This window comes from Marmota flaviventris, chromosome 3 (assembly GCF_047511675.1).
Source record: "Marmota flaviventris isolate mMarFla1 chromosome 3, mMarFla1.hap1, whole genome shotgun sequence".
NCBI lineage: Eukaryota > Metazoa > Chordata > Mammalia > Rodentia > Sciuridae > Marmota > Marmota flaviventris.
Window position 1 is genome coordinate 15,751,261 of NC_092500.1, and position 24,246 is coordinate 15,775,506.

The 24,246-nt window shown below is 40.2% G+C and overlaps 1 protein-coding gene across 3 annotated transcripts in view; it reads right to left on the reverse strand.

The window, feature by feature from the left end:
• Positions 1 to 23,869, reverse strand: part of Tcp11l2 (t-complex 11 like 2) — a 38,081-nt gene extending 14,212 nt beyond the window's left edge. The window contains exons 1-6 of one of the 3 annotated variants that reach the window (XM_027942444.2): positions 23,743 to 23,869; positions 15,047 to 15,238; positions 12,410 to 12,545; positions 7,764 to 7,884; positions 6,095 to 6,315; positions 3,977 to 4,113 (exon numbers count right to left, since the gene is read on the reverse strand). In XM_027942444.2, the coding sequence (XP_027798245.1) occupies positions 3,977 to 4,113; positions 6,095 to 6,315; positions 7,764 to 7,884; positions 12,410 to 12,545; positions 15,047 to 15,203 (772 nt within the window). In that variant the 5' untranslated portion in view covers positions 15,204 to 15,238; positions 23,743 to 23,869. The remainder of the gene's footprint in view (positions 1 to 3,976; positions 4,114 to 6,094; positions 6,316 to 7,763; positions 7,885 to 12,409; positions 12,546 to 15,046; positions 15,239 to 23,742) is intronic. The other 2 variants (XM_027942520.2, XM_027942599.2) reach the window with 2 other exon arrangements.
• Positions 23,870 to 24,246: the final 377 nt, after the last annotated feature.

The window sequence follows — 24,246 nt, forward strand, 5'->3', positions numbered from 1 at the left end:
CATCAAACTCTTCCAGGATTCTGAATGTGACTACAGTGTCAGGGATGGCCTATGTTTGAAATACATGTTAACATTCTGACAATGAAGTCTCACTTTCCTTTGACTTTACTAGTCTATATTCCTGATGTTCTTTTTGGTTTCTGGCATTTTAATTTCTCCTTTGATTCCGTGAACTCCCTTCATTTTTCCATTCATTTCCTTCTTGCTATGTCACCCAGTAAATACAATACAAAACAAAAAATCCCAATAAAGTAGCAGAAGTAACAGCTTGGTTTAATTTGGACTTAAGAGACCTGGCTTCCAGTTCTAGCTCCAATACTTTCTAGGGGTATGACGATTTTAAGCATCAGTGTGCTCTTCTTTAAAATGTTCCTAAGTGACTTATGTGTCAGGCAAAGACAATCATAATGGATTTTGATATATTTCTGGAAAAGATATTGTGTGTGTGTGTGTGTGTGTGTGTACACGAGCACGTGTGCGTGCTGGGGATCAAAGCCAGGGCTACACTCACTAGGCAAATACTCTACTAATAAGCTATAGCTCATGAAATAAAATTTATGAAAACATCTTATCAAATATGCTCTCTTTCCTAGGGCAAAAAAAAAAATATTTTCCTGGAGTCTGTTCAGAAATCCAGTGTACTTATCAGTATTAATTTTCCAATAAATTTATAAACATATTAGAATAATGTATGCACAAACATACAACATTACTTCTGTCCTACATGAATCTGTGAGGCTCTTATTTTGATATTAGGGCATGGGGCTGGCTTTTGGCAGAGTGACTTGGGGATATAATTTACAGCTGATAGATACTTTGCTTCCTGCACTCTTGAATTCTCCAGCTGGACAAAAATGATACATATGCATAGATGGATTTACTCTATTTGTAAATCTGTGGAAATAGCCAAGTCTATGTGAAAGGTGCAAATGAATTATGGGTCACTAACCCAAGGTTTTAAGGAGAGTTGTAATTAATTTGAGATAAACAAAATGATAATTCAACCCCATATTAAGAAATCTGCCCAGGATTCCAAGCTATTTTGATTCAAAACATAGACAAATTTGCACACATGTGTACATACACAGACATAAAAATGAAGCTCATCACTAAATCTCAGGAAATTACTGCTAAGAAGATAGAGTTTAGGTTTCAGATTCAGGTTTTATGTGGGGTTCTATTTCTCCTAATACTTTTCCCATAGGAGCTAAAATAACACAGTTCTTGAAGTCACATAATTTTTGTTATAAAATGATATTTAGAATCTAGTCCCATCTGCCAGCTAAAACCAGAGATTCCTCCGTAATAATCCCACAGACAGTATCTTGTTTGAATAGAGGCAGGATCCCAGAGAGTCGACATGCACATGCTTTGAGGAAGGAACATGTCTGGATTATCCAGGCTTTATCACCTACTAGCAATCACCTGGTACAAGTATCTTAACCTCAATTTCCTCATTTGTAAATGAGGGTGATGATAGTACCAACACTTCATAGGACGGTTGTGCAGCTTGAATGAGCTGATGAAGTGTTTAGCACATGTAAGGACTTGGCATGCCCAAAGAGCTCAACAAGGTGTTAATTAGTACTGACTATTACTAGCAATAGCAGGGGCCCATTTTAAAGTTAAAACAGCTCCAACTCTCAGGAAGGTCAAAAACAGCTGTCTGCTGCTGTCATTATACCTAATTAAAATACATTAATTAATTTAAAAAATACAGCAATCTGCTTATGTGCCTTCTATAGATCCTAGTCTGCTCCACAGGGCTTAAACAAAGTCTCTGATGGCATCCAAGGGGAGGATGGTATCATGGTCCACTGGGTCAAGCAGAACATGCCTAACTTTGCCACTGTTCCCAACATGGCCCTCCATATGTGCACTTCCCTGGGTGCATCTCTTCTGCTTTATTTCCATACAATTCTTTGTTGACCATTGAGTCAGAAAAGCTTACCCCCATGAGGATATGGGGTGGGGAAGGACAGATCACTTTATTCAGCCTTCGACTGGTACACACTAAATACCAGAGGCCAGAGACAAAGGTTTGTCAATGAGCAGTTAATCAACATCTTGGCAGATGTGCAAAACATCTGGCACCTCAACTTTCTCACCAGGGGATAACAGTACCTACCTTACAAGGTAAATGGTAATGGTGAGAATCTAATGAGACCATACTTTCTCTACTTCCATTTTTCCCTGGCCCCTCTTTTTAATTCTCATTTTAATGTCCATGAATCCTCTGAAACTGCTCCCATCAAGGTTATCAACAATTTTCTTCAATATTTAGTCATACCCAATGGCCAAACCTTAGCCTGCCTCATCTGGACTACTTAGCAACACCTGTCACATCCAATCATTCTGAACTATTTAGCAGCCCCCTGCCCCATCCCACTTCTCCAAACACCACTTTGTTCACTTGTCTTATAGGATATGTCACCTCCTCCTGACTTGCATACTACCTCTGTGGCTATTCCTTCATAGTCTCCTCATCTCACCCTCTGGATGCTAGAGTGCCAGGTCAGTCCCCTCCATGACCACACACCCTCCACAGTCTCACCCCATATAATAATAGTGGTAAGTGCATAGAATGTGGAGCCAGATATCTGGAGGATTCCAGTTCCATACCTTACAAGCAATTTTAATCTTTTCATGTCTCAATTTCACATCCACAAAACAGTGGATAACTTTGTATGCTGTTATAAAATTTAAATTCGTTAATACAGGCAAAGTGCTTAGAATATGACAAGCACTTACGTTGACTACTGTTCATTTCCAAACCTTTATACATCATAAGTATACTGATTACTACCAAATGAATATCCATGATTCCCAGCACCTTCCTGAACTCTATTCTCTTACATCTAAATGCCTACCTGATAGCTCCACACTAATGTCAAATAAGATTTCAAAGTTCATATATAAAAAAAGTGAACTCTTGATTCCACATGATATCCCAACTTTCTCTCATCCAATATCCCCCACCTCACTAAAACGCATCACTATTTACCCAGCAGCTCAGGCCAATGAGTCATCCTCTATTCCTCTATCTTCCCTCGTTCAACCTTCAGCAAATATTACTACTTCTGCCTTCAAATATACCTGGAATCTGACCCCTTCACACTACTTCCACCACTACAACCTGGAATAAGATACCATCGTTTCTGTCAAATACTTGAATTGGTATCTTTGTTCTTATACAATTTATTCCCTACCCAGGAACCAGAGTATTCTTCAAAAACAAAAATCAGATGTTGGTCCCCTGCTCAAAAACTTCTCACTGAACTTGGAATAAAATCTAAATTTCTCTCATTACTAACATGGCTCTCTGTTGCCTGCATCTCCCACAACACTCCCCTTACCTACTCCAGCCACAATATCTGCTTTGGCATCATTTTATTTACAGTTCTCTATGGCTAGAATGTTTTTCCCCCAGGTCTTCACACATTGTTTCCTCATCTCTTTGTGAACTCTTCTCAAATGTTATTTTCTAAAAAGGCAAAACTTCTCCATTCCATCAAAAAACACCACCCACCCTCATTCCTGCCCTGTTACTATCTGTCTCCTAATAACACATCTGAAAATATATGTTTACTTGTCGTGCCTATTAGCATGAAAGCTCCTTGGGGACTGTGACTGTTTTGTTCACTGTGGTAATCCCATGGCAGGTGTTCAGTAAACACTTCTTGAATTAATGAAAAAATAAACAGTGCTTAGCATAGTTTCTAGGACAGAGCGAACAACTGTAAGTTTGTGATGTCAATTTCAGAAGGTATCAAAATGACTGAAAGCAAGGCCAAAATAGTGACATTATGCAAAGTGTCAAAAATTAAAGTATCTCTGGGTTCGACCCCCAGTTCCAAAAAAGACAAAACCAAACAAACAAAAAAGAATCCCACCAAAAAAAAAATAAGATTAAAAAAATTTAAAGTATCTTATTTTCACCCAAATTTAATATAAATACATGTTTTATCATACTTACTTGGAGTTTCTTCTAAAATTTCTTGAAACTTGGTTCTTTCGTATTCTACCAACTGGCGTTGAAGGTGTGGTCTGATACTTTTAATTGTAAAATTGACCATGTCTATTTTCATGAGGTCCAGGACATGGAATATTTGTCTAAAAATATTAAATTAAAACAGTTAAAGAGGTGAATAAGAAGTTAAACTGAAATTTATCAGTTATTATCTATGTGTTATAGTCTGCAAAAGATATGGTTCTGAAGTTCCAATCACTGTTTGTCAAGGTCACTTTTCATAGAATTCATATATGTATATTCCAAATGCTTCTTCCACAGGTCTCAAGAGTATTTACTATAGCAGATATAATACCTCCAGCTGATCCATTAAAGCCAGTCATAAACAGAGAGAAAGACAATAAGAAGCATCAACAATTAGCCTTAACAATAATATAAAAAAATTCAAGAAGGAATTTTCATTTGAAAGTCCTTGAAATTTTAAGGAGCCTAAACATAGTGTGCATGGTTTATATTTCTAAGGAAATAAGAAAAAATAAATCAATCAATAAAGTAAAAAAGGGACAGGGCAGTGAGGCACCATGGGAAATTATTTCTTAAAAATGTTAGGCAGCCCTGTGCTGAAATCCACCCTTGCAACTGAGCAGATTTATGGCCATGAAAAAGTCACTCAATGTCACTTGGTCCAAGTTTCCTTAAGGCTGAAAGAGGAGGACATCAACCTTGGAGGGGTGTTATTAACAGTCAATGAGATAATGAGGGTAAAGTGCAGGGGGCAGTGGCACATAGTAGGTGCTCAATAAATGACCAAGATGAACACCATATATTTGGCATTTAATACACAGTAAGATATCTGGAAGCAAGGATCCCACAATCTGCCAGAAAGGAACATAACTAAGAATAAAATATATAAAACCTAATTTATAGATAAGAAAAGTGTTGCTTTGAGAGACTATCAACTTGACCAAAGTCACAAAGTAAGTTACCTGCCACATACAAACCTATTTCCTTTTCCTACCTTTCTAAAACAATTACATAAAACTCAATTCCCAATGTGGGAACATAATAAATACATACATTTTAAAAAGGAAGAAAAGTTCCCATTAGTGGGAAAAAGTATTAGACTCTTCTTTTCTCTTGAATCAAGTTATTGTCTACACAGCTAGCTGAAATTCTAGCAATTTAATGTGCACCTCACTTCCTCAGGAAAACTACAGCAAAGATGGCTAGCTGACCACTAAGGGTCCATGTTATCTCTCTACAGAGAGGTACCTCTTTTTCTGGCTGCAAAAAGTGTTTCCAAAGAGCAGTTGCCTTTCCCAGGTCCCTTTCAATCTAGGTGGGACCATACGACTAGCCATAGCCAAAGAATGTGTCACTTCAGGGCTAAGATGTTTTTACACTGGGTCTGCTTTCCCCATGGTCTCTTTCTATTCCCCAGGTGAATTGAGAGGATGCTGAAAACCTTGGTGGAAAAAGGAAAGAAGGAGCCTGGGTCCCCAAATGGCATGTGGAAGGATGCCCAACCAAGAGCTCCTGAATTGACTGTGACATGAGTGAGAACAAACTTTTATTGGCTAAATCACTGAGAATTCAGGGTTTAGGTGTTATAGCAGCTAGTGACCCTTAGGAATAAAGATGACTTCCTAGATCCTTTATTAGATCAAGTCCCTCTGCAGGAGGCTCCATAAGACCCTCTATTTCTCTTCCATACCACTTACCACAACTGTAATTCACTGTTCAAGCCCTGTCTCCCTTTTAAACCATAAACTCCCTGGTATCAGGAATCATATCTATCTTTTTATCACAGCATCCCCAAGGCCCACTATATGCCAACCAATAACCCTGTCAGATCATTCTGTCTGAAAACTACACACACAGTAAACAACTGGCCTACTCCCTGTTAATGTGGTTTTCTTATAGGGTCAAGAATTCCTTTGGGAGATTGGGATGTAGTTCAGTGATAGTGTGCTTACCTATTACGTGTGAGAGCCTAGGTTTGATTCCCAGCACTGACAAAAAAAAGAATTCCTTAGGAAGACCAGTTATTATTCTGTGTCCCCCAATACCCACATTCCCTTCTGAAGAAACTCAAAGATACTATAAGAAAATTCAAGTGCTAACCTCAGCATCTCCACAATGTTACCAGTGGCCTTTAACTCTCTGATATCATCATCTCGCACGGGAGCACACAGCTTTCCCATTGTACTGATGACATAGTTGGCCAGGCCTGGGATGTCAACAGCACTGTGCTCAGCCTGTTGTCTAATGAGGTCTGTATCCAAAACTTCACAGATTTGGTTGCGAAGCCGGTTCCCACCAGGAGTAAGAAAAGAGAGAAGAATCTACACAGGGAAAGCAAGAAAAATTAATAGGGTCATTACATGAATAAAGGTTGTCACTCTTCACTTTGTGTCTAGATGGCCAAGCTCCTTGTCCTTATTATAATGTCCCTGATGCCATAGATAGTGCCTTTGCCTGGGAAACATACTAGCATCTCAACTCTAAGAAGAAATCTCTACCTTCTGAATCAAAGGCCCTCACTGTAGGAAATGACTGATTCTATCAGAATGAAAACAACTGGCAAAGACGCTGTATTGCTAAGAGCCCTTCAAAAAAGACTATGGAAGGGCTGGGGTTGTGGCTCAGTGGTACAGTGTTTGCTAGCATGTGCAAGGCCCAGGGTTTGATTCTCAACACCACATAAAAATAAAGAAATAAAATAGAGGTATTATGTCCAACTACAATTAAAAAATAAATATTTTTTTTAAAAAGACTACAGAAAAGAAGCGCAAATAAGTTGTAGATTATGGCTCCAGAAGAACCCTTGAGAAAGAGTAGATGAAAACACCTATGTGGCCCATTAAGTATCTTTTTCATATAAAATATTATCTGTTAGAAAAACAAACTGTTTACTGAGTCTCCACTACACAGTGGACACTGTGCTTACATACACAGCACATGTCGGGAGCACAGGCTCTAAGCCACAGTGCCCAATTCAATCCCTCTGATCCCTCAAAGCTTTGGGACCCTGGGTGAATTACAAAACTTGGTTTCTTTACATAAAATTATAGGAGTAACTACCTCAAAGAGTTACAGTAAAAATAAATGAAAAATTTAGTGCATGATATGAAGCAAGGGCCTTATAAAAGTTAGCTCATTTATTCTTATAACTACCCTGTTAGCACTCAGGAAGCTGAGACTTAGAGCCCATACTAAATTAACCTACCTAACTCCAGAGGCTGTTCTCTAGCCAACACTCTGTGCTCTGCAATGCCCTGGTATCTCTACTGCCCTGTTTTCCCAGCCTCCATCCCACTTCAGAAAGTGCAGGGGAAAACTCTTACTAGTGATGGAGCTCAGTTTTTCAAAAAGTGTGGCCAATACCAAAGGATATGAAATGGTCTTTGCAGGGGGATGGGGTGGGTAATTGCTATAAACAAAATGTGTGTGTCCTTCTCCCCCCAAATTAACATGTTGAAATTCCCAATGAATGATATTAGAGTGAAGCTGTGGGAGATGATAAGGACATAAGGATGAAGTCATCACGAATGCAAAGACCCTATAGAGCTCCTTTCCTTTCTACCATGTGAGGACACAGCAAGAATGTATCCTCTATGAAACAGAAAGCAGGCCCTCACAAGACACCAAATCTGCTGGGGACTAATCATAAGTTTTCTCAGCCTGCAAAACTGTAATAAGTTTCTATTGATTAACAGCCAATTTCTCTATAATATACTATTACAGAAGCCCAAATAGACCAAGATACTAATTCACACAAGCATCAACTTGCCTCTCGGATTTCTTCAAACAGTTTGATAGCATGTTCATATTCAGGAGGGTCAGCATTTAGTTCTGATTCCAAGACATCCCAGAAGGCCTGGTGAACAATATGCTTCACTTGACCAGCCAAGCTATAGCAAAATAAGAATTATTTTATCTAATTTAAAATAAGAATTATTTTCTCTAATCTTAAAGACTCACTGTAGCAATTTTTAAAAATGCATAAAAAAACAGAGAACAAAATAACCCATAATCCCATTATTAATCTATTGACTTATTTCCCCTGTTCAATACATTGTTTTAGTAGTTAAGAATACCAAGTATGCACAATATTAAATTTTTTTTCATTTAGTATTCTGTCCTGTTTCTGCTAGATTTTAAAAATCTTCATTACCATGGCTTATAATAACTTCATAAAATTCTGTCTTAAGGACATAAGATGATTTAGCTAATTACTCTTCTACATAGATCTTTAGATGTGTTCTAAATTTTAGCAATGAGATGACAAAGTTGTTCTTTCCTCAACAGCTGAAGTTTCATGGCAAGTAACAGAATAGGTTGACCCAAGGGGCATTTTAATGCCTGCCAACTTCTGATTCAATATCCCAGAACAAAACACTGAAAAAGGAAAAGCTTACAATAGAACAGGTGGCCACCTTGCTTTACCCCTATATCAATGTCCTAATAGGTGCACATTAAAATACACATTCCTACACCATTTTGCAACAGCTTTTAGAAAACCACATATTTTCCTGCACTATAATTACTGAATGTGTCTTTTGCCACAGAGCAACATATTTCTCCCAAGTAGAGGACACACTACTTCATCTAGGTACTGCCATTGTACCTAAATGCCTGGCATTTATGGAGCATTCAAGGAATGCATGGTGGATAAATTAATAATTTGACAGTTAAGCATATCTCCTAATTTTCCTTCTTTCATCTTTTTTTTATCCTCAGTGGTTCTGGGTTGAACCCAAGGCCTTGTGTATGTTAGACAAGTGCTTTACCACTGAGTTAGATCCCCAGCCCATTTAGAACATTTTAAAATTTTGAGAACAATTTCACTAAGTTTCCCAGGCTGAACTTGAACTTGCAATTCTCTTGCCTTAGCACCCCAAGTAGCTGGGATTACAGGCATATACCAATGTACCTGGCAAAATCTGCCTTCTTAAAATACAAATAGCTAAGTATATAAAAGGTTATGAGAAATGGAAATCAGCCAAGGAGCATGAATTAAAATTGTTTACATAACTGCTAATGTTATAGTCTACTTAGCAACTTTAAATATTAAAACTTATTCTAGTTGTCCGAGTAAGTTTATTCAATAAAAATGCCACTGCCATTATCTGAGACTCTGCTGTGCAACTACAGAACAATGAAAAAGGCAAACATTGCTGTACAGACTTTTGCTCTTGACTTTACAAGCCACACACACACACACACACACACACACACACACACACACACACATATATAGCGTGAAGGAACAACAAGCAATGAGCTAAAACAATTTTATGGTTCTGTAGGGACATCAGAGTTTAAACTGAAGTTTTCCTATATGCTTCAAGACACTTTTTAGCTCTTTAATTTTCAAGAGATTTGGGGGAATGGCAAGAAGGGATATGATCAATCCAAGCATTCCTACTGGGTATTGGAAACCTGACTAATTTTAGCTCAGTTCCCCCCCCCCCCAAAGAACTAAATGATAAAATGAGAGAGAGCCATATGTTAAAAAGGAAAAAAAATGGCCACTGTGAGGATCATCTGAAAATCAACAAATAATTTGCTACTTCATTATTAAACTAAATAATGCATCCTAACTCTATACTTTGTTTTCCATGCTCACTTTTCCTAGCCATGGCAGAAAATGAAGGGAAGAGAGGTTAATATTTTCCACAGTATCAAAGTACTTAAGTACAAGGCACTTTTATGCCAATGATCACACATTTAAAGTGAGTAGCATAATCCTCATCTTATCTTTGGGGAGAGGCTCAGATATAGTCTCAGCAGAGCCAGGATTCAAACCCAGGATCTGCCTGATATCCTAAAGCACCTTCACACTGGCCTTTACTTGTAACTTTTTGTGGGGGGCACTGGGGATTGAACTCAGGGTCACTCAACCCCACTAAGCCACATCCCCAACCCTACTTTGTATTATTTTATTTAGAGACAGGGTCTCACTGAGTTGCTCAATACCTTGCTTTTGCTGAGGGTGGCTTTGAACTTGCGATCCTCCTGTCTCAGCCTCCCAAGCCGCTGGGATTACAGGTGTGCGCCACTGTGCCTGGCTTTACTTGCCACTTTTGAATTTAAAGTACAGATAATCCCAAACTGTCTTTAGTGATACTTCATAAAAATGATTAACTTTAAATTTTTATTTTTATTAGTCAATAATTGTGCACTGAACATCTAATATGTGCTTGGTCCTGTTTTAGGCACTTGAGACACCACAGTAGAAAGAAAGTCTATGCCTCAAAAGGCTTATGCTAGCAGAAATAGACAAAAACACATTAAAATGAGTGGTAGAGCACAAACTTAGAACATGCAAGTCCTGGGTTCAATGCCTAGGTCACACACAGACACATGCGTGCACACACACACACACATACATACACACACACTCTCTCTCTCTCTCTCTCACACACACACACACACACACACACACACACACACGAAGACTAAGATAATTTCAGAGACATGAGCAGAACACAGTGAGTCAATGTGCGGGACAGTGACAGGGTACTTATTTCACTGAGTAGGTAAAAAAAAATCTTCTAAGGTCACAATGATCTTTGATTTCAGTCTTCAACAGGGAGAAAAAGAAGCTGTATGAAGATCGAGGGCAAAAATACAAAGGAAAAGGGACAAAGTCCTTGAGATAGGATCAAGCTTAGTGTGCACCCACATCAGGAAGGAAGCAGGAAGGAACATATTACTAGATAAGGTCTGGGAAGTAGGGCTTTCCAAGCCATCATAGTTTAGATTTTTATTCTTCATGTAATACAAAACCATTGAAAGGCTTTAAGCTAAGAAATGACTTGATCTGATTTATCCTTCAGAAGGATCATAATAGCTACTTTGTGAATATGGAGGAGGACTGGGGCAAGCTAAAAATGAGATGAGGCAAACAGCTGGGACTTAGAGAGTCAGGTCAGAGGGGGCCTAGCTTAGGGAAGAGAGCTGGTATATCATGCAATTACCAAAGAAAACCAAACAGATACACTTTAGCCAGTAATCTTTAAAAATATTAATTTTTAATAACAACATCTCTAGGAGAACTATGAGCAATATATACTCCAAAGAAGAAAAATTATTATACTTACTGGTTTTCCTGCTTTAAAATGAACAAAAAGTTATAAATGGAATCAAATACTATCTATAAGTTATCTTAATTAGAAGAGAGAGAATGCCTCAGGATTAATAATTGCCCCTGTGAGGTTGAAAAACAAACAATGCCACTATCCATGTGTTAACTTTACCTTAAAAATAAATGATCTGTAGTAAAGGGCTCAAGCCTTTTTTTCCCTCTTTGTCCCAGAGGAACTGGAGCCACTGATGCCAGAGGCTAGGTAAGATATAAGAGTGCAGCTCTAACTAAAGGTCCCTGGAAATGGGATTAACCAAGAAATACCCGCTGGTGGCTGTAATTCCTACCTACAAGTGCGCTGGGTTGCCTATCCTTAAACTCTGGCAGTTCAGTTGCATTTATTTATTCTTTACAACTTGGGTATCAGTTTTTAAATTTTTTTTTATTTGTTCTTTTTAGTTATACATGACAGAAGAATGTATTTTGACAAATTATACATATATGAAGTATAATTTCCTATTCTTGTGGCTGTACATGATGTGGAGTTACATGGTCGTGGTGTATTCACATAAGAACATAGTAAAGTTAGGTTCAATTCATTCTACTGTCTTTCCCATTCCCATACCCCTTCCCTTCCCTTCATTCTGAATATCAGGGTTTTTAAAAAATTTTTTTTAGTTGTAGATGGACACAATATCTTTATTTTTATTTATTTTATGTGATGCTGAGGATTGAACTCAGGGCCTCACACGTGGGAGGCAAGTGCTCTACCACTCAGCTACAACCCCAGCCCAGTTTTTAATAAACAAAACAGCCAATATTTCTTGAGTGTGTACTATAGGTCACACAGTATCTGAGGCAATCCAGATAAAGCAACAAACAATACAGGCATAGTTCTGCAATTGATGGTGCTTTCAATCAAGTGGGGAAGATGAACACTGAACATAAAATTTATAAGGTTTTTGTTTTTGTTTTTGCAGTGCTGGGGACCAGGGCCTTATGCATTCTAGGAATGTGCTCTACCTCTAAACTGCATCCCCAGACCAAAATTATAAGATTTCTTCACAAAGGGGAAGTGGTGGAGGCTATAGCAAGAGAATTAACTGTAGTTTAGGGGGTTCAGGAAAATAAGAAAAGCTTTCCTCAGGAAGTGACATATAACTGAGAAATTATACAATCCTACAGAAATTTTTTAAAAATATAAGACCTTGTTAGGGAACTAAACAAGTTTATCTCCTGTGGATATTACACAAGAACTTCCAGGAATCAGTATGAAATACACACACACACACACACACACACACAATTTCAGCATTGTTTATGCACAACAAAGGTCTATGGGTCACCTGTTCTCAGGGACAGCATCTTGTTTCAATTCAAAGTTCTCGTTTACAGCAATCTCATGAGCAAGAGTCATGTTGGATAAGTTCCTTGCTGCAGTCATCACTTCATCAAATGTCACAACTCTGGGAGGGCTTGTTGCTGAAAGAAAAACAAAAGTCAGTCAATGCTATAGAAGAGAAATTGTCACCCAATAAAGCCATCTGATGTAGACAAGGTTTAATTTATTCCTACGTATACTTCATGGTTTTATAAGCAGAAAGAATATAAACAAAATAGGTGGATTCACTCACTTTAATAAAGACTTGAAAAATAGTTTCAGGTGCTATATTTAATAATAAATTTTTATTTGATAATAAATTTTCAAATGTTTGTAAGACAAGCTTATTAAAATATGCCTATTATAACTTATTTTTAAAAATTAAATCATCTTATTTTTGGTATTTGCCTTTATTTACATATATTATACAGAGACTGATGATTTTTTAATTTGGTAATTAAGAATTCTCATTTATTTAAGTAAACTCAATATGAAATACTTGTTTATAAAAATATAATTTCTAAATGTATAGACAGTATAACATAAGGTTTAAATTCAATCCTAAGATTTTCCTGCTTGTAGTTATCCTTTGACTTCACTGAGATATAGGTAACCTCCTATGAAGGCTGGCCTAGGATTAAACAATATAAGTGAAGAAGAATATAGTAAGAGCTCAATAAATCATTAAAGAAAATAAAGTATATCAGAGAAGGTGGATAATTTTCCTCTCAGTAGGAAAGTTATAATAATCTGAGTTATTTCTAGTGATTTTACTATGAAAGTATTATAATAAATCATGTTTATAAAATTAGTTGGAAATCTTAGCTTCTGTTAAAAATCATGATCTTGAACAATAGGAATGATGTAATATTTTGTTACTTAATTTTTAACAAAGGTGGGGAGAGGAGAAGAGAGGAAGAGGATGGGAAAGGAGGAGGACAAAGAAAGGTGAAACAGAATAACATCAAAATTCTTCTTCAGGACTATCTGTGTACCCTGTTATCGGATGCATGAACCTTATATATAAAACGTCAAGAATAAGAAAAAACAGAGTGCTGGGTTGTGGCTTAATGGTAGAGCACTTGCCTAGCATGTGTGAGGCACTGGGTTTGATTCTTAGCACCACATATAAATAAGTGAACAAAACAAAGGTCTATCAACAACTAAAAAAAATTAATTAAAAAGAAAAAGAAAAACACAGAAACTTGAGGTGGCTGCTGTTAATTCTTTTGTCAACTCTACCACAAGATTCTCCTTAAAAATGGCTGTATCCTTTGGCCCAGTAATCCAATGATATCCAAAGTAATTTCCAGAAAGGCTTCATGAACCAAATAAAACACTTTTTATAACAGCAAAAACCAAATGGAAGGGGCTGGGGATGTGGCTCAAGTGGTAGCGCGCTTGCCTGGCATGCATGCGGCCCGGGTTCGATCCTCAGCACCACATACAAACAAAGATGTTGTGTCCGCAAAGATGTTGTGATAACTGAAAAATAAATATTAAAAAAAAATGGAAACTAACCCTTTCTTGTGGGTAGTGCTAGGGATCAAACCCAAGCCTTTATGCATGCAAGGCAAACACTCTACCACTGAGCCACATCCCCAGTCCACAAAATGGAACTAAATGTTCAATAATAATGGGTAAGTAAATTTATGGTCTATTCTCTTGAAGTAAGCAATCATAAAGAAAGTTTAGAAAATATATTATCACAAGTAAATGTTTTAGTTATACAACTAAGTAACAAGATTCCATATATGTATATACATCTGTGTAAAGGATAAAGATGGCAAAGTGCTGCCAGCTATAGTCTTTGGATGATACTGTAGGCAACAGTTTCTTTTTTCTATACTAACGTATTTTCCAAGTTTTTAAAATAAAAAACATAAAAATTTTAAATACAAATGAACAAGTATTTTTAATCTATTAAACATCAGTTGCCTTTTTTCTATATTTACCTTGTCTGTTTAAGCTGTTGTACTTCCTAGACAAAGAGGCTAATGAAAAATCTTAAAAAAAAAAAAAAGCAAACACACCTGCTTAACACATCTCCAGTGTCCACATACAAAAAAGGAAAAAGCTGTCTTCCTTTGCTACTCTTTCAATTCTTTCACATAACCCTGGTGTAGTAATTCTCCTTAAGGGCCCCTTTCTGAGTGACTTGCACAACAGGGTTTGCAATTAGCAGGAAATCTCTTAGAATATCTCACTTCCTGCCTGATGCTTCCATAAGGGCATGTTTCCTTAAATGTGAATCAGAAAACAATCTGGTTTGTTTGTTTGTTTTAATTTGTCCAAGAAGTAATCACAAGAAGGAGTAGCTTTCTATCGTTTGGGAGAAAAGAGTGGGGTGAGGAGCCTGATTTATATCAAACCAAAGCAGACTAGAGACACTGATCAAAATAAAAATCAGCAGGTTGTGAGCTTTCGTGGCCATTTCTGAGAACATACACAAAATAGCTGCAGTCCCCCTGCAGTGCTATGCTGGTACACCAAGAAATGAGGGTTAAGTCTGGGCTTTGCCCTCCACCATTGTTGAGTTTTCAAATCCAACATACTCTACAAACACCCCACCACCCTCAGTCCCGCTCCCCTGTGGGCTCACAAACAGGAGAGCTGGATTTGCTGGAGGAATCACTTGTGAAGCTCTGTCTGGAGCACTCATAGTCACTGAGTGAAGCCATGCTCTCGGAAAACCGTGAAGAATCTGAATCACTTGGATGGTCCTCGCCCACACATTGCTTCTCATCATTGAATGGCATTTTGTGTTACTTGAGTATGGATAAAGAGAGAACACCTGTACAGACAAACAGACCCTGCATCAACATTCTGGGGGCACTTCCGTTGGTACCAGTATGGACAACTATACCCACAAGTTTAACAGTGTTGAAAAGCTTCCAGAATATTACCGTGTCCCTCCCCTAACACCCCAGCCAGGCAGTCACAAGGCTATCAAGAATGCCTTCCAGAAAAGGGATTCCACACTCATCAATGTGAGCTGACTCAGGACATAACCAGTATGATTGCGGAGCAGCTCTAAGCAATGACATATTCTTTAAAACAATATGCTAAAGCCGGGAGCAGTGGCGCATGCCTGTAATCCCACTGGCTCAGGAGGCTGAGACAGAAGGATCAGGAGTTTAAAGCCAGCCTCAGCAAAAGCAAGGTGCTAAGCAACTCAGTGAGACCCTATCTCTAAATAAAACACAAATTAGGGCTAGGGATGTGGCTCAGTGGTTGAGTGCCCCTGAGTTCAATTCTCGGTATTGCCCCCCCCCACCACCAAATAAATAAAAATATATATGCTAAGACATGGGAAGGTAAGAGAAAGCAGGGCTCTGGGAGGGGTCATATTGCTCTTTCTGCCTTGGGGAGGTCACTTTACCCCCACCTCATCAGTGAAACTGGACTGGAAGACTGACCTCATAGTGTACTTGAGGACTGAATAGGACAAATCTCATTACAGTGCCTGGCACAGCAATCAAATGTTACTTATTATTGCTTTAAATAAAATAGTTTTGAAAGTAGACTCTTCGTGCTCTCTATGAGCTTCTTGGGAGAAGGAAAGACTAATCTCTGGCTGGTCTTTAGCCTTTCCTCTTCCACTTTCACATGAATTGCCACAACACGAAGAATAAGACCTACCATTTGGTTTGTACGAAGTAGCTATCACCACTCAATGAGTGAGCAGGCACATAGGATGGTGATTCACAGAACAGGGGCACAGACTTGAGAGACAAGGGGACTTACTGTACCACAGAACCAATCCCTTGAATCTAAACTGAGTGCTGTTTCTGGGATATCAGACTGCCTACCAGGGAAGGGAGTCAGGCCTGGGCACAACCCAGAAAGATCATGGGCACAAAGAATGACCAGGAGCAAGGCCTGTGAGGAAGCTGGCCTTGATATGTGTGGTGTCAGCTGACACAAAAAGAAAATTTGGGCCCAAGGAGAAAGGCACCTCAAATCCTGAATGGGCAATGATAGGAAGAATTCACTGCATCCCTTTAAATCTGAACCATCCCATGCAACAGAGGATACAGAACTTTTAAAACTGCCAGAATGTGAAGCCTAACTATGCAGAATAAAATCAGTGGAAATGCCTGCAGGTTCTGCGATGATTCCAGTTACTGAGTGCTTACAGTGCACCCAGCAGCAGACACCAGGAAGAGTTAACAGTAAACAAAATAGATAGGGCCCTACTCTCATGGTTCTCAAGTCCAGTTACGCAAAACTGTGCATGTCAAATGCTAGAGGAGAAAAGGAAAATAAGGCATTGTTGAGAAAACATGAGAAAGAAAAGGGAGGACTGGAACTCGGGAGGGGGAAGGCGCTAGACTTTGTTGAGAGAAACAGCCAATTTTTATTCCTTGGGTGGTGACAGAAACAAGAAAGAGTCTGAGAGGATACACCAGGTGTGAAAAGCCCAAGGGCATCTGCATACTGCCTCACCTAACAACTTTCAGTCCTAACACAGAAATGCATCCTTGCCCAGGCCACCACTTTTCTTTTGGTGGGGGGGGGGGGGCGGGGGGAGGACATTGGGAATTGAACCCAGGGATGCTTTGCCACTGAGCTATATCTCCCCAACCCCCTTTTAAAATATTTTTTATTTCAAGACAGGGTCTTGTTAATTTGCTGAGGCTAGCCTCAAACTCGTGATCCTCCTGCCTCAGGCTTCTGAGTCTGATTATAGGCATGCATGTTCAGCTCCAGGCCACCAATTTTGCAAGGAGAAAACCCCTACCTGCCTCTGCAGACTAAAGGAAATGGTGTGGACTGCAGCTGCCAGGAAGCACTCTACCCTATCTTAGAATCCTAAGCTAATCACCAAGAACACAGGATATAAAATAGCCCTGGACCCTTACACCTTTAGTGGTGAAATAACCTACTCTACCCTGGGACAACCAGCCTCTACCTGAGTTTTAACTCCAACCTGCTGATGGAAGGGGAGAGGAGACAGAAGAAAAAGGGTTGCTATAACCCTTTTACTGCCACCAAACCCTAAATCCTAAATGGAAACCCCTCTAATTTGCTACATCCCTCGTTGCCAACATTTTACTTCCCATTGACGGTAATCTTGAAAATATACCTTCTTGGGGAAGCCTCCCTCCACCCTCCCACCAGAGCTCTTGGTACTCCCTTGAGTACATGTGCAGCACATATCCACAAAAGCACTTGTATGGTTATTTTCTTCCCATGGCTACTTCCGAATCTGCTTAATAAGGCAGACACTGAGTCTTGTTCACCACCAGTGCCAAGTATATGACAAGTATTCATTCAGTGTCAACTGAATCACAATCATTGAATTCCATTTGGTACAGCTTCAACTAGAACATTTGCAAGCTGATACCACTACATATTTACATGCCTGGTACTGCCAAAGTCCAAGCCCCAGTGCAGGGAATGTACTACTTAAGCCTAGTTTATTAGATTTAAAACTCAAATTCCCAGGTCTCTGTCACACTCTCATTTAAATATTTTAAAGTTTGTTTCTACCTTTTATTTTTTCCTTCAGTCATCTCCCCGCAATGTAACAACTTGGCTCTGCTCTTGATTTTCACCACTACAGCTGCCTCAAATGAGTATCTCTGGCTGTTTTTCCAAGTACAAGTGAATAAAAGCTTTCATCCATGGGAATGTATGAACTAGGTTAACAGTTATTACTGTCCATTATATTCTACCACAGCTGGACAGAACATTTGGTAGGTTTCTTAATTGTATTTAACAAGGCAACCAATTGCAAAGATTTAAAAAATAAAAAAGCTCTAGGTTAGGAATTAGAAATCCAGGGTTTGGGGCATATGTCGGTCATTAATTTGCTACGTGACTTCACTCATACCACATCTTCTCTCCTCACTTCATTTTTCTAAGAGGATTGGGTCAGTTATAGAGTTTCTTTCAGCTCGAAATTGTTAAAATGCTCCAAACCACAGTTCTATGAGGCATCACTAGAAGCTCTAATAAATTAAATATGCTCAGAGCAGGCATGTTTAATTGCTTGCCACTGCATGCCACTACACTTTCTGCCAGCAAGTTACTAGAGGTAAAATTCCTAGCACAGGGGATGCAACAGAAAAGTTTAAAGCTTTGCAATGTTTAGAAATACTTGGTAGAAGCCTTCCCATTATAACTGGGACTTAGTGTATCTAAGCCAAAAAGCCTGTCTTTGAAGATGCTTATTATTACTCTACTAGAAAATTATCCATTTCCTCTTATGGGAATATTGATAATGCCTGATTCTTAGGGCTGGGGTGAGAATCCACAGTAAATCTAGAGAGAGTACTCAGCACAGTGTCTGACACAGAATAAACAGGATACAGAGGTTTGCTTATGATTACATGCTTGTTTGTTAATATTATCACCTCAGGCGTTAAAAACTGAAGGGGAAAACAGTTTTACTCCAGGACAACAAAAGCATGTTCCCTTACAGATACACAAGGCTGGTAGTCACCCTAGGAGAGAACTCTTACATGTGTCTGAAATACAAAACACAAAAGCAAATGGCCCATCACAGTGTGCATGGTCCTCTGCTAGTCCTTCTCACCTACTCTTACCCTTCTTGGTCTTGAGTTTCCATTTAAGTCATCTAGGGACAAAGCTACTTGACTCAAAAGCCACTGAGGGTAATTAGATTGCTTTTTAAAGTATTTTGGGTCCCCTCTTAGGCTGGTAATGATAAAACTAGGCTTTTTTAAAAAGAAACATAATAGTTCTCATACTCACAAACTTAGATCTACCTAACTTTCACCAATGCAATTTACAGGTAAATCAAACAACTTTTCAGGAATACCACATCTCATCCTACCTGGAGGCTCACTCACTGGTCAAAGGTAAAGACAAAAGGTTGCTCCAAGCAAAGCCTCCAACACTACAGTGGATCACTAGTCAAAGCAAATGAAGTACCACATTTCATATCTGTATTGTACTACTCTGTTCTTTAATAATAATAAATACAGTCTTTTGACATTTTGAGGCCAATGACTCAAAGGCAGTCAGGCACTGAAATATTGCATAATAAATGAACAGATGAATGAATGGCAGTGTAACTACTGACATCTTAGAGAAGAGGGACCTTAAGGGTCAAGTCATGCTTCCTCCCACAGACTCCGATTCCTCAGCCTATGTCCTACTTTACTTTTTCATTTCCTCTCTGCAGCAAACTATAAGTGGTCCTGTACTGGTGTGAGATTGTAAAGATATGCCAGTGATAATATGCATTTCACTGACATAGGAAGAACAGTAGCTAACCCACTGAACTGGGTTTTTAATCCCAGCTCTTGATATTTACTAACTAGAGAGAGGGAACTTACCATTTGTGTAATAATAATAGTAATAATAATAATAATAATAATAATAATAATAATAGTATCTACCCTGTAGAATTGTTGTAAATATTAACTGAAATAATCTATGTCAAATACTTAAGTTCCTAGTAAGGGCCTAAAGATGTCAACTATTATTTTAGTCTTATTAAAATAAGTTAAAGGTCAATGTCATAAAAAACAAAAGCTGAGGATATGTTCCAGATGAAGATACTTGATAACTGCTGTGATTTGAGGATGACTCCAAAAAAGCATATTTTGGAAACTTAATCCCAATGCAATACTGTTAGGAGGTGGGACCCACCACAGGTGCTTAGGTCATGAGGGGTCCATGCTCATGAATGGATTAAAGCCAATTACAGAGAGCATGAGGCCATGAGTTCAATCTCCGTGCTTTCTCTTGCCCATGTGATGCCTTCGGTTATGTTATGATTCAGCAAGAAGGCCCTCATCAGATGCTGGCCCCCTAATCTTGGGATTCTGAGCCTCAAGACTATGGGCTAAATAAATTTCTGTTTGTCATAAATTACCTAGTCTATGGTATTCTGTTATAGCAGCACAAAATGAACTAAGGTATAGATTCTGCACTGGACAAAATAAATGTGATCAAGAACATAGTTAGAATACTTGAATCTGTTATTTGTATTCTACCATTAAATATATTAAAGTGATAAATGGACTATGGTTGTTTTAAAAAGGACCTTGATGTATGCAATTTTCTCTCAAATGATACAAAAGAGAAAAAAACAACAAAACATATGGAGAAAAATGTATTAGGTGAATCTGACTTGCAGTGGACAACAAGATGTTTGAACTATTTTTGGAATTTTTTTCTGTAAGTCTGATAGTATTTCTAGACAGCCAAACTTGTCCTAAAGCCCATCTTCAACAGTGCTTGGAAAATAAAACAATAAATAAGCCAGAGTCCTTCAGAAGGGGCAAATAAATTCACTCCCAGGTGATTTCCCTTTACTTACAAGATTATCTTGGCTGTGGTTTACAATTTCTTTGTGATCTGGCCTCTGCCTACTTCATCCTGCTCCACTCCCCCCTAACTTAGACACAGTGACCTTCATTGGGTCCTGCAGACATGTACAGCTTCCTACTTTGGAGCCCTTGCACCTTTTATTTTCTCCCCCTGGGATGTTACTCTTCCTGATCTCCACATGGTTGGCTCCTTGTTGTCCTTCATATTAGAAATTTATTATCACAATTTCAAGGTGAACTTCCCTGGAGACCCTACCACTTACCTCATCTACATTAGCCTTCTAGAGTAGAGCTTGGCACACCACTTGGGATATAGTCTGGGCTCAACAAATGTTGTTGTATGAACAAAGTAAGCCACAGTCCTATTCATAAGACAACTTGGATTTTCGTTCTCTTCTACCCCAATCACATTACACATATTTATTATGTAGTCACTTAAACTATTATAGTTATCTGCATATCTTTCTCCCTGCTAAATTTTAAGCTGCTTGTGGTAAGAAGCTATGCCTCCCTTCTCCAATTCCCAGTGCCTTCTTCAACACATTTACAAGGCATCAATAATTCAAGCTAGCAAAGACTTAGTTTCAGGAGTTTAAAGAAAATTTTTACATGGTGTCTTTCTACTCTCCTAAAAGCACTGAAACCAAATAATAACAATTAGGGCTAACAGTCATGGAGTGCTTATTATAATCTCAATATATGCACTCAGTATTTTATAAGTGTTTTAAATATTTTACCTCCTTGGGTCCTCATTATAGCCTTATAAGCTAAGATACTATTCACATTTTATAATAAGAACCTGAGGCTCAGAGAGATTGCATTACTTCCCCAAGGGTGCACAGCAATGCAGAGGCACAAGTTAAATCTAGACATTGAAACCCTAAAGCCCATGCACTCTATTACTCCAGGATGGCTGGAGAAAATTCAGTGTGCTGCTCATTCTTTCCATTCCCACTCTGCCAAATTGATCTATCTACTACCACGTGGACACTTGCACATGTGATAGGAAGCTGACCTTACTCTGGGATGGCTGCTCAAGTACTATACAGTGAAGGGCATTACTGAGAGAGTTCACTGTCCAAAATAACTCTCAACCACCCCACTAGAGTGACTCAAAATCCTGTATCAGGGAACCAATCCTTATGTACAGCAAAATCCCTAGAGCCTAAATATGATCCGAAAGGTTAACTGCTTACAGCTAGCATGAGTCATAAACATTTTGCAGTGAATTATTCAGATTACCCAGCAGAGTTCTGAGGAATGGAACCCATCCAGTTAAGGTTAGGTTATGGAACAGAGAAATTTCAAGGAACATCTAAGGGGTATACTCCTTCAAGACCAGATCAAGGTCAGATGGAAGGTACACACGTTCACGTATATGTAGTAAAGGGCAGGAGGGGGTCAGAAGAGTAAGACTAGGCTCTTATAACAAAATTGGAGATGCTGGAAAATGACCATCTTCTGCAAAATGCTGCTTTAGAACCAGTCCCAAATAGCAGCATTAAAGTTATTCACGCATAGCAAAGCAAAACCACAGAGCACAGAGATAGGTGCCTGCACTATTCAACTAGACAATACTGGTCTTCATCAAATTAGAACCAACAAAGAGCTAGATAAAAACCAACAAGCCAGTCACTGTCTAAAAAGCAGATGTTCATGCTACACATGGCATTACAGCATCAGGGAGAAGGATTTCTAGGCACTTTTCATAATTGAAAGCACTCTCCCCACACCCCTGATGGCCCGTTTTAATACCTGTACTCCCCCCTAAAGGGTCCTCAACCCTCACAAAATGGCATTGATGCTGCTTCTACACATGACTGGGTATCTTCAGCCCTGGGCCATTTTAAGCCAGACAACCTCCACTAGCTGAGAGGCTGATTATGAAATCTCTTCTAGGGTCAAGAGGAAAGGGCTGACAGGCAGCCAGGCAGGCAGGCAGGCGGGGGGCAGGGAGCCTCCTAAAGTGGGAACCACTGAGATAACCTCATTATCTGTTGGCAGGTAGGAAGGGCAAGATCTCTGGACTGGAGACCAGAGGGGTTGGGGGCTCACTAGGGCCAAGGACACTTTGTCTTGTTTCTTCCTGGTCAAGGTAGGACAGTCATCTAGGAGAAAATTCCCCAAACTTGAGTCCTTTGACCAGGCATCGCAACTGTACCCCCTGTCTCCATCTTCTACTTCCAATAATTTGGCAAACGATTATCTTGATTAGATATTTGCACTTAAATACGTTTATTTTAAAAGGAAAACTTTGTACCATCAAGAAATCGCTTCGTTTAATGGAGCAGTTTTCCATCTTACTAACAAAAACACGTAACTATGTTTATCCACGTGCCACCAAATCATCTCTGCTACTCTCCGCGGTGCCAGCTCAAGGAGCAGCTTTGGGAAGCACAAAGCTATCCCTGCGAGGTCCAGGGTTGGAGCCCAAGCCGGCCAGTGTTTCCACGCCTCCTCCCGGCGAGGGGCAAGTCCAGAGGACTCACCCGGAGGCCACCCCTCCCTCCAGGAGTACCACGTTTCCTGTCAAAACAAACCCGAGGAGGAGGGGACGGCGGAGGCAGAGCCGAGTGCCCGGGAAACCCCGGCAACAAACCCCAAACACTCGCCGCGGGCCCCGCCCGGCCGGGGAAGGGGCCTCCGCAGCCCCGGTGGAAAGCCGCCCGTGGAGCAGGCGCTGGCCCCGGCCCGGCGGGCTGTGAGCGGCGCCGAAATGCCCGGACCCCGCCGCCTCAGGGTCCGGCAGCCCGCGGCCACTCGCGTGCGCGTCCCGCTCCCACGCGGGACGGCAGTTCTAGGTCAAACGGGGACAGGGACGGGGTCGGGGTGAGGGGTCAAGCTTGTTGGTTCCTGGGCCCCGCGGTCTCAGGACGGCGTTCCGAGGTGGAGCGGGGAGGCCTGGGCTGCCCTGGGTTGAGCTGTCCCCTCTCGGGCCCTAGCTCATTACTTCACAGACCGAGACCCCTCCCCGGGGAAGGATACGCACCGAGTCCGGCGCGGAGACAGGAGGAAGGAGACGAAGTGACCCGGAACCAGGGGTCTCAGGGAGTCCCCCAACCAAGCGCCGCACTACCTCGGAACTCCTCACCTCAACAACTCCAGCCCCTCGGCACCGTCCCCCCCGCCCCTACACGCGGTATTTAAAGGGCCCTGAGAGACTCCAGAGAAGAGGCCACCACAAAACCCGCAAGAGGGGGGATGACGGAGCGGCGGAGCCGGGAAAGGCAAGTCATTTCAGGCTCTTAAAGCCGAATTCGCACATAATTAACCTAAGATCCAAAGAATATGCCCGATGTTCGTATGGGAAAGGGTGAAGACAGCTCGGGATGGAGGCCGTTTCGTATGCGAGAAGGATGCTCCCCCGCGCAACGAGTGGTACGGTCCGAACTGCGCGGGGCGGGGAGAGGAGTGTTTACGGAACTGGGGCAGCCTTACGGTGGGAAGGGCCGGACGTTGGGGCGGGGCCTAGCGGGGGCGGGGCCAGGGAAGT